The sequence below is a fragment of the Poecilia reticulata genome, linkage group LG7 (genome assembly GCF_000633615.1).
Source record: "Poecilia reticulata strain Guanapo linkage group LG7, Guppy_female_1.0+MT, whole genome shotgun sequence".
In the NCBI taxonomy this organism is placed as follows: Eukaryota; Metazoa; Chordata; class Actinopteri; order Cyprinodontiformes; family Poeciliidae; genus Poecilia; species Poecilia reticulata.
Window position 1 is genome coordinate 13,880,730 of NC_024337.1, and position 11,462 is coordinate 13,892,191.

At 38.6% G+C, this 11,462-nt stretch overlaps 2 protein-coding genes across 3 annotated transcripts in view; both read left to right on the plus strand.

The window, feature by feature from the left end:
* Positions 1–638: 638 nt before the first annotated feature.
* On the plus strand, positions 639–5,617 carry ttpal (tocopherol (alpha) transfer protein-like). 2 transcript variants are annotated; one of them, XM_017305672.1, is made up of 6 exons: positions 639–741; positions 1,323–1,549; positions 2,738–2,981; positions 4,348–4,541; positions 4,630–4,740; positions 4,925–5,617. In XM_017305672.1, the coding sequence occupies exons 1-6, from the start codon at positions 690–692 to the stop codon at positions 5,201–5,203; spliced, it is 1,107 nt and encodes a 368-aa protein (XP_017161161.1). In that variant the 5' UTR covers positions 639–689; the 3' UTR covers positions 5,204–5,617. The 2 variants fall into 2 exon arrangements, with proteins under 2 accessions (XP_017161161.1, XP_008412822.1); XM_008414600.2 differs by lacking the exon at positions 639–741 and adding an exon at positions 754–860.
* Positions 5,618–10,478: 4,861 nt separating this feature from the next.
* The window catches only part of pkig (protein kinase (cAMP-dependent, catalytic) inhibitor gamma), a 34,645-nt gene continuing 33,661 nt past the window's right edge, over positions 10,479–11,462 (plus strand). Inside the window, exon 1 of the mRNA XM_008414598.2 lies at positions 10,479–10,863. The gene's annotated coding sequence lies outside the window, so the exon portion shown is untranslated. The remainder of the gene's footprint in view (positions 10,864–11,462) is intronic.

Below are 11,462 nucleotides of genomic sequence, written 5' to 3' on the forward strand. Positions count from 1 at the left end.
AATAAACTGAACCTAACACGTTGATAACTAGGATCAACTGGAATCTATAACTGAATTGAAATGACTTTGTAAAATGCCTCGACAACAACATTGTCCTGAATTAATGCTATAATTACAAATTAAATTAATAAGTGTTATTTTATCTTTTAATTTGACTTTTGAAGGTTTTTTGTATTGGTTGTTGGCCTGGTGCAAGCCGCGTCTTGGTTTAAAAAAGCTCTCGTCGAAACTGCGCCAAAATTTCTATCCAGCATGGCGCATGCGCCTCACGCTCATTAAATGGCGCCATCTGGCTGCCATATTTGACATTTTCCGGTATAAACACCTGCCCAACAACCCCCCGCCCCAAAAATAAATAAATAAAATTTTTTAAAAAATCTCAAACTCTAATAAAACCCATGCTAATAGCACTACAACATACAACAATAATAAATAACAATGAGCAGTGATAGTCATAAGGATACACACATATTGCTCTTTATTTACATATTTAGCCACCCTTATCTGCTATAATCTGCAGGTAGAAGACGATGGGATGTTGAGTTAGTTTAGTTAACTTTTAAATGTAATGAAATATGCTTTTAAATGAGCATAAAGCATAAAAATATCTATGTGAGTTTGTTTCCGACAGACCACGAACACATCAGAGCAACAGACGCTGCGCAGCGTCACGTGGTGCAAACGGACCAATGGGAGAACCCCGTTCACAAAACCCGGAAAAAAAGGATTTTGTACCGACAGGTCAGTTGTGATTTTTGACTTAGTTGCTGGTTTTTTAAAAGTCTTTACCTTCCCTTCTGTTCATGTTTATATTTTTCCCCGGCGGAGTTTGTTAGGTAGACCACTGTCTCTTGCAGGAGGTAATAATTTGGCTCATTTTGGGTCAGTATGCATATTTCTTTTTGCCTGAACCAGGTTCCGCCGCATAGGTTCCGTCGGTTCTGGGTTACCAGAACAAGTACAATAATATTTTGATCATATTGTTGCGTTATAGGCTTGAAACAGTGTTTGTGATCTCCTCAGTTTATAAATTAACAGAGATAAAGTGGTTTATATTCAAACGTCGATGCACCTGAACGCACCATATTTAAATTTTTATGCCGAACATAATGTCTTAGGATAAATAAATCACAAAGTGCTGTTTGTTATAATGTTATAATGGAGAGAAATTACCTGTTTTCCCAGTGAATTTAGCTGGATTGACTTAAAAAGATCTGCTTTACTATTTAACCAGTGGAAGTATGCTACTTAGCTGGAAGTAGTACTGCTTGTGTTGTGATTTCGCAGGTGTTTCCTTTATGTCTCATTTTTTTTCTTTTCAGATTCTCTCAGTCAGTCCATGGCCGATCAGCATGAGTCCGTCAGCCTCAGTCCTCCCCAGGCGGACCGTGCAACAGCTGCAGGACACAGCTGGTTCCCTGGCCCACCTCCACCCATGTATTCCTGCACCTTGACCCCTGAACTGGTGGCCAAAGCACGGGAAGAGCTCCAGGAGAAGCCCGAGTGGCGCCTACGAGATGTCCAAGCACTGAGAGACATGATTCTTAAGGTTTTCTTACTTTTAAGCTTTTATGATGATAAATACTGTAAACAAGTCAAGTATTACAAAAATGAATCAGCACAGACTCATTTTTCCTATTATTCAGGTGTGATTATTTGGGCTTGCTTTGCATATTATGGTTCAGAACCATAATATTCTATTTAATAATCAGATTTTTGTCCTTTTCTTGTAAGTAGGTGAAGGTTTTCAATACCCTTTTGATCTAAAGGGAGACCATCTCTTTTAAAGTAAAGCTTTGTTCAAACTCGTTCCTCCAATATAAACACATCTGGCAATTTATTTCATGTTACTTCTGCTAAAGCTGATTTAACAAATGTGTGTTTTACCTTTACTTCCTATTTATAGACCTAGAATTAAAATGAGATCTTCATGTTTACCACGAAGAGCAACCTAAAATAAGCAACTGCTTTGGGTGTTTTGGCCCTTCATCCACATGAAAACTCAATTTAACATCACTAAAAATTATTATTTATAAAAACAAAGTGTCGTTTCAGCAGGTTTTAGCTTTGTTTGGCATGTTTAAAACAACATAAGCAGTTAATCGCATGGCATTTTAAAATGAGATCAATAATTTCCATTCTGATGGTTCATCTTTTGAAGGGAAATTTTGTTTACAGCAACATCGTAATTCGTAATTTTATTTATGGTTTCAGTTGCAAGTAGTTTTTATTTATTGATTTTGGTTGTTGTGTTTATTTTATTTTAAGTTTAAAATATTTCCAGTTTCAGTGTTGAGAGTTCTTTACTAATTTGAGGTTTATTGGTGTTTGAGAGTCCTAACTTAAATTATTAATTACTTGAAAAAGGTCTCAAATTCATTATCATTAACGTTTATCGCAGTGATTACTGAGACAATTAATTTATCATTCAGCCAAATCTTGAATTTTGTGGGTTCATTTGGATGAAATTGTTCTAATACTGTTTACAATGTTATTTTTATAAAATATTTGATGGAGATATTTGTTTTACAAAGACCTGGCTATGTGTGTGCAAGGCCTCAGTTGATATTTTGAAAATATAATAATGTATTACTTTTACTTGGTTTCTCATAAAAAATTCTTATGAAATTCATTAAAATCTGTGGCTGTAATGAGTCCAAATAAAGTCAGGATTATTTTGCGATGCCTGTCAACTAGAAGCTTTTTATTTAGTGAATTTATGTATTTTTCTTCACAGGAACATCCCAATCTCAGRACCCGACTGGACGACGCCTTCCTCCTGCGCTTCCTGCGGGCCAGGAAGTTCGACTACGACCGCGCTCTGCAGCTGCTGCTCAATTACCACGCGGGCCGTAAAACCTGGCCGGAGGTCTTCCAGGACCTGAAGCCATCCTCKGTCAAACACGTCCTGGACCTGGGCTTTCTCACGGTCCTGCCGAGGCCMGATCCCAACGGCAGATACATCCTCTTCCTCCGGCCAGGTCCGTCTCTTTATTTGCCTCGATGAAGATATCAGCAGTTCTGCAACTAATAAGCAAYCCCATAATAGATTGTTAAGCAGATCTGCCTTAGTCCTCCCTGATAGTTCAGTAGACTTGGCTCCACTGGGAACCAGTCACACTGCATTGTGTCAAACGATTCAAACTAATTGAAAAAACAGTTCCCCTCTTCGCCTGTAGGGGCRCTGCACCAAGAACTACTGACGGAATCGATACAAAACCTCTGAAGAAGACCAGCGCAACTTTCTTCTTCACAAAATGTAGACAACAATGCAGTAGAGTCARATTTTAGCGGTTGTAGGATTTCTCCAKTGATATATATGACTGGTTTGGACATCGCCTATTAGCCGCTAACGCTAGCAAYKCGCTCCTGCAGCCGCCATTACTGTGAGTCACAAAACCGTACTGTTCCAATGTGGGATGAGCAGAAATATGTTATAAAAATGGTCGTAGCGTCCTTACTTCTTACCAGATTTCTATAAAATATGTCTTRAATTAAAGCTGAGAAAATTGCTAATGTTTTGAAATGTATTGTCTCTGGATATGAATATATAAGTAGTTTGGTTTCTGTCAGTTCTGTCAACAAGCAAGAGAGAGCTAAACAATTTTCTCTTTCAGATTGGTCAGTAATGTAATTGTACATAATTGCAGATGTTAAAATTAGTTTTTTAAAATTGAACAAATCAGGGSTCCTATGTCTTATAAAATATTTCATCCTATTTGATGATTGTTGTATGAATAATCCAGTTTTTTTGTCATTTATTAAAGATTTAAAAATTACAGTGGCTGCAGTGCGCCACAGCAAAGGAAAAATGGCGCCGATAAACAGGCGTAAAGMAACTTTAAACCTCTTATATTCTGCTTTTCCTCCCTCTCTGGGTCACAACACCTCCGCTAACCCACAGAACTGAGAGTAATATATTGGCCAAAATACTCTGCGCTATAGTTAGCTGTGCTATAGTTAGCTTACTGCTTTTGGAGCGGTMTCCGGTCTGCTTGCATTCACACTGCAACCACACCAGAATTCAACCAAACCAAGATTGAGGTTTTTAGGCGGGGAGAGGGAAGTCTGGGCCTCCCTTCTTTAAGCTGCTATTCCCGCGACCCGACCCCGGATAAGCGGAAGAAAACGGACGGACGGACAGAGTTTTCTTTTCGTTTTTTGTTGGTCCAAATCAGAGTTATATTTCGCATTTACACCTCCCTAAATGAACTGGACCTTCTAAACAAACAAACTGGAGTTGGATTACAGCAGAATAAACAGGGCTGGTGTGAATGCACCCTTAATAATCTTTGCAATCCACAACCTCTTTGTCATTAAATTTTGTCAATGTGGATTTTCTCCCAGGAAAATGGAAGCCAAACGACTATCCGTTTGTGGACAACGTGCGCGCTCTTTATCTGACTCTGGAGAAGCTGATCCAGCCGGAGGAARCGCAGGTGAACGGGTTGGTCATCCTAGCCGACTACACTGGGGTGGGAATGTCGCAAGCCTCCAATCCAGGTCCTTTTCTTGCCAAAAAAATCGTGAGCATCCTCCAGGTGAGACATCATAGAATACAATGTGTTTAATTTTGACAAAAGATGTTTTGAACGAGTTCTGATTGTGGTCTCTGCCTTTCATTAACAGGATGGCTTTCCTATCAGAATCAAGGCCGTTAACATAATTAACGAGCCCCGGATTTTCAAAGGCATCTTTGCTATAATCAAGCCTTTCCTGAAGGAGAAGATGGCAGAGAGGGTAACTGTTGTCCTTGAATTATCCTGAGCGTTTTCTCTGTTCTCTGTATCTATGTTGATAGATTTAGAGGGTGTCACTGGATAGAACCCTCTATGTTAGTGTGAAAACAACCACAGCTGCTGCTTTTATGAGATGAAATATTGATTAGAGTCGGTGTAATCGTCTCCTCTGCCCCTCTGGACAGTACGTCCTGCACGGCTCGGACCTGCGCTCTCTGCACCGGAACATCCCGCCGTCTGTTCTGCCAGAGGAATACGGCGGCACCGCCGGCCGGCTGGACATGAGCGCCTGGTCGAGGCTGCTGCTGGACTGCGAGGAGGAGTTCGTGGTGGAGTTCTGCCAGCCGGATCCACTAGAGGGCGTGGTGCTCCCAGACTCCATGCTGTGTGAAGGGGAGCAGGCAGGAGGGCGGGAGGAGGACGGCTTCAGGGCGCTGCGCTCTCAACTTTACTACTGCTACTGACGCTCACACAGCCACAGGACCTCTTCTGTTTCATCTGAAACATGAGCGGAAACTTTTATAGGGCAAGTTGCCAATATTCCACATGATTTATTTTACTAACTAAACAGCACTACACTATTTAAAATTTGCTCAGTTTTAGAAGAAGTCCAGCATTCAGGCATTGCTCCAAGGCAGCTCATTCGGTGTGTTCACKCTTCATTTTATTACCTTCGCTGATAGTTGTGTGCTTGGATGGTACTTGTTTATTTAATGATCTCACATATTACARGAACACAAAATCCTACCAAGTAATTTTGTTCTAGTTTCTAGTGCAAATCTCTTAGTAAACTAACTTATCTGTAGGAGCTTGTTTTAAGTCAATAATTCCTTAATATAGATTAAAAAGTACTAGTTCCACAGGCAGATTACTTCACTTATAACAAAACATTGTTCCCTTATTTTGAGTGAAATAATCTGCTAACGTAACAATAAAATTTTCATCAATATTAAGGAATTTTGTGACTTAAAACAAGTTTCTATATCTTGATGAAAACTTAAGATATTTGCACTAGAAATGAGAACAATGTTTTTGCAATGCAAGAAATTAAGGGGGGATCATACTTTTATTTATCACTACAGAAGGGTTCAGTGAATGGGCAGATGAAACTGGTGGGTTCAGTTCCTCAAAAAAGGTTAAGAACCACTGATCTAGAGTCTAGATGGAGTATATTTACTGGCAGCTGACTCTAAATAATAAGTGAAATTAAAAACAGATTCATGGCCATTTTTGGAGGCTTGTTTCCTTAAATTCCATATTTTTTATCTAATTAGATTCAGATGATTAGAAATTCTACAACTAATTGAAATTTCTTCCTAAAGCATCATTTAGGTTTTTTCTGGTCGATTCTGACTTCAGATTTTCGTTTTCATTTTGACCGAGTCCGTTTTTTTGTTTTCTGTAAGAACTATAAACACTTTAAAAAAAAAAAGAAGGTGCATGATTATCACTGCTCCACTGCAAAAACACAACGTCTGAGTTAGTGCAAATATCTTAGTACATTTGAAGTAAGAAAAAAAACTTACTTAAAAGTAACTTTTCAGCAAAGTATATGACATTATTTTTAAATCAATATTTATTATATATAGATTTTTAAAAAGTACTAGTTTCACTGTCAGATTTTTCCACCTGTAACAAAACATTTTTTCTGTTTTTAGGTTTTTAAAAAATCTACCAGTGGACCTAGTACTTTTTGCATTTATAATTAAGATTTATTGACTTAAAATAAGATGCTATATCTTGCTGAAAAGTTGCTTTTTAGTTAGTTTTGTCTTATTTCAGGTGTGCAAAGGATATTTGCACTAGAAACTGTACAAAAATACTTAGTAAGATTTTGTATTTTTGCAATGTAATACATAAAATGCCTAATATTAGTCTTATTTTTAGGAATCTGACAAGTCMTCTTAATTGATGTGTTTATAAACCAAAAATGGTTGGAGTTTAAAGTTCTGTTGCAAATGGAAGTGTTTTCCGTTTTTGTCAGTCAAGCAAAAACTGGTCGATGAATTTTGTTTTCTATCTCCTGTCTGTCAGTGTTACGTTTCAGTTTATAACCACAAAGCTGAATAGATTTTTTTATGTGTAGCCATTGAAAACATTGCCTTAAATAGTTTTTTTTTATGTTACACTTGTGTGCACCAAAGCAATATGTGTGTGTTATCGTCCAGAGTGTTTGAAATGAAACGTAAGTGGCTGCTAGATCAGTTGAATGTTTAGGTTTAGAGTTTAGTCTTTGGGCTTGATTATTTTTCTAAGTTTGGCAATCTGCCTTATACATATTGTAGGTTTATTTGTCTTATTATGCAGTCTTAATTCATTAAATCACATGACTATTGAGATCTGATTTGCCAAATTGTACATAAAAGTGCAATAATATTGCATTGTTCATCTTGCATCTGCTGAGTGCTTCTCTTCAGTCTTATTTTTTTATATTTCCAGCATGTCTGTGACTGAGCTGTATTGTATTGCAGGGTATTTATTGTTAATGGTTAAGACAGTAAAGCTATTATACAGAAAGTGCTATTCGTGTCTTGTTTGTGCTGTTGTTGGCAAATGATGGGCTATGCTGCAGCCCCAAGGGAAGCTGTTGGTATTTTCACAACATAGCTGCATGTGTCCTCAGCTGAGTTTCCCAAACTGCATCCTTGGGTCTCTGAAGAAATCACAAAGTCAGTGCCAGAAGAGGTTTTCTCGTCTTCTGGGAGTTGGATGTCCAAGTAGGTTTACTCTAAGGACAGACGATGCTCAAAGAGAATACAAACCACCCGAAAGCTCCCTCTCAGCCTCTAAAGGCCTGGTTTCAAATGTTAAACGTTACGTTTTATGACAGTACAATTAGCAAAAACGGCTGTGCTGAAAAACTGCCAGTGGAAAGCCTTTTTCTCTCGAAAAAGGACATGACAGCATTGCTTAGACTTGCAAAGTTGCACCTAAACATGTTACAGAATCTTGGAACGATATCACTTGGACAGATGAAGTGGAGCTCATTCATCCATCCATCTGTTTCTAGTTTCTGCAGCCTCATGATCGTGTTTGTTGTTGCAAGGGGTGAGCTGGAGAATATCCCAGCAGTCAAAGGACAAGAGGCAGGGTTCACCATGGAGAGGTTGCCAACCCGTATCAGAAAAAACATGGAGACAAACAACCAGGCATGGTTAATAAGATTTAGATGCAAAATAATCAAGCACTTCCAATCAGTGTCAGTTACAGTTTAGAAAAGTTAATAATTTGGGCTAATTTTACAGCAACTGGACCTGTGAAGCTCGGTGCCGATTTTTAATAAACGTGTGTCAAAAGTGGTAAAGCTAATGAGTCATAACATGAAGCTAGCCGCATTTCCGTTACAAATGTGCACAAAACTTTGTCAATCTTCGTCTAATGTCAAAAAACACAATTTTGCTTGTGCGGTGTTTCCATTAAGTAAGAAATGCAGTAACAAATCACACGTGAATAAGTCTATTCACGCGTCATCCTCCTGTCACTTCCTGTCATCTTCTTCATCATTTCCCCCAGTAGTAACATTCGGTTGTTGATCACATGATTTGTGTGATGCGACAAATGTTTCCATTAAAGTTTTGCAGAATACAGTAATTTTGATACGGCCGAAAAACCACCTTATCCTAGCATGCACATTTTTTTAAATAAAATTTTTTTTTGTTTTTTTCCCCCAAATTATCTTCATAATTCCAATTTGCAGCGGGAAATAGTAACGGAGAGTATCAGAAGTGAACATTTATGAACAGCAGTATGGGTTCATGCTAAGAAAAATCTATTTTTGCTTTTAAAACTGCAGTACATAACTTTTATATCTTATTTCAGATCCCAGAGCCTGTCAAGAATGCTCAGGCTAGTTAGGATGGCAGATTAACGGTTTTCCTTGTTTCTTTGCCATTGGCACATTAAACAGCGCGTACACAAGGTTGATTATTCCTAAAAAGAGTTTCTACAAACGATCAACTCATGAAGTGCTTTGTTTTTTCAGTGCTTCATCTTGGTTTAGTTTTAATCTAATAAATGCGTATAGTTAGCATTAGTATAGCTAGCATTAGTATTGTAATCAAAATTTGCAAGAACTGTTAAATGAAGGCTTGGTTTGTAGACTCATATTTTTGTTCTACTTTACTGGTGAAATACCAATAAACATCTAAATAACTTGTAGCAAATTAGATTTTATTGCCCTGAATTGGTTTTCTGACCACATGCATGGTTTCCTGTAACAGTTTGACTTTTATTCTGTTGATGGAATATTCCACACAGGTTTTGACAAAATATAAATGACTTTTATAACCCTCTAACATCTCTTTGTACAGTTTAGACATCATAAATGAGTATTTTTTTTGTCTCTTCTCATATGACTTCTGTTTTTTTGTTCAAATCACCCCACAAACTTTTATTCACTCTCGTTGCATTTATGTTGTAAATTTTCCTTTCAAACCTGAACGTTTCAGTTCAATGTGCCAAAAAGGTACAGAAAAACGAGATCCCATCAGAAAGTTCTGCCACGGTTCAAGAATTTTTAATAGTATTTGCACAGGGACTGTTTGTTCAAGGCTGAGATTGTTGTTTGCATTTCAGTTTGACTGATGAAAAGAGGCAGCGTAAGCAGTGACTCAGCATTTTCCCACTCTCTGACTCCAACATTATTCACCAAGATGTTTTGTCTATTAATATATAATCAAATAGGTGCAGTTAAGCCTAGAATTGTTCACACTTCTGGGAGATTTAGGTTGGACACTCGGTAACATATTAAGGTGTGGATTAATGATGGCAATCGACAAAATGTAAAGTTTATTGCTTGTTTGGCGACTGTATGACAAACGGATGGGTAGTAAATGACGTGTTGATAATGTCACATGATGGATGGATGGAAAAAGAAAGCTTGATGGCTTGATTGTACAGATTGATGGACGGATACAATAATGGAACAGGAAATACGTTCTATGGTTCACTAATTTCCACGTTTATGTCTCAAATCTTTCTAAGATTTATCTTTAAGTTTCAGATTTATCTTTTAGCAATTTTTTTTACTTGTGGAGATCAGAAATGTCCTTGTGGTTTGTAGAATTTTTTTCAAATTAATCTCAAAATTTCAGAAGTTTTTTTAATGAATTTTTCACTTTTAGAGCTCAGACTTGTTTTTTGTAAAATATTTCTAAAAATAAAGTTTTTATTTGTATTTTGAAACTCGGAAATGTTTTTTTGTAGAATATTTCTGAGATTAATCTCAACATTTCTGAGTTTTTTTCTTTAAAAAAATTCTACTTCTGAAACCAAGAAATTTCCTTGTCAAATATTTCTGAGAAATTTTTAGATTAATCTGACATTTTCTATGAAAAAAGAAAAAATTTCTGAAATTAATCTCAATATTTTTCTTTCTCAGAAATGTCCCTTGTTTTTTGTAGAATATTTCTGAGAAATGTTTAGATTAATATCAGAAATTTTCATAAGAAACATGAACATTTCCGTGATTAATCTAAAAATGTCTATGTTTTGGAAAAAAATCCTCCTTTTTTTCTATCTATAATTTCCCTTATAGCCCGTCGTAACAGTTTGTTTTTGAATAAATATCCAATCGTGATATTTCTAATTCCCACTTTTCCAGACTGCGGAACCTGACGGGGTTTCCTGCTCGGAGTTTCACGTCACCGCTTCATGTTGTTTTGATGTCTGCCTGAAAAAAGCCGTAGAACATAAAAGATATAACAAAGGCTCCCCCTCCTCTCCCCTCCTCTCCTCTCCTCTTCTCTCCACCAGAAGAAACGAAGTGCGTTTCATCGTTGCGTGGCGTGGATTTGGCTCCAGCCCACAGGAGGAGCGGGAGCCCCCACAGCCTCGCTCTGATTGGCTCACACAAGACTAAACTCCATTTTGGAAAAACAGCTGTTTGAAGGCGCAAGCTTTTCCCGTTTCTCACTGATGCTTTCGTGAGAGAAGAAAACCCTCCGCAGACGCTTTCTTCCTCCTCCGCCACCGGAGGTTCCGAACCGCCGCGCTCCCGGGTTTCGGCCCTTCTCTACGGGGGGAGCTATTGTGATTTTGTCCGACTGCCAGGAAACTTAACTCGAGATCCATGGTGTTAAATTTCCATTGTAACAAGTGGATAACAGGAGGCGACCCGACCAAGGTGAGTGCAGCGAGGAAAAATGAAATGTTTATGCGTTTATGTGAGAAGTGGGCATCCATCCGCAGGGAGCTGCGGAGTCACGAATCAAGCGCGTCCACTTTGATTTTACTAAGGCATTTTCCGAGGCAGCCCGAGCCTCCAGTCAGCCGGAGACAATAACATCTGAGACGCACGCTGCATACAAACGACCAGCCTCTCCTCTGGGTCAGCCTGGGCTCAGCTACTTCATCTTTCCTGGTCATATTTACGCGTTTCTGTCGAAGGCGATCGAGTGGATCCATTAATGTGAGCGCTTGTGTTTTGTGTGGGTTCCGTTTTAGAAAGCTTGGCATGCCTGTTCCTCCTACACATGAGCGCTTTGAAATCCTCCTCTTCCTTTTCTCATCAACTAGCCTCATCCTTTTCCGTCAATGCACCACGCTGCCGTCCATTCTCCCCTCCCCCTATCCCGTAAACCCTCATCAACTTCGGTTTCCTCACTCCTGATGACCCGTGGAAGCGCTGCATGCCGCGGTCAGGTGGTGGAGTTCACGGCTCCTCTGCAGCGCGGAGCTCCGGGGAAGGTTTGGGCTGGGAGGCTACGGAGAGGGGGAAGGCTG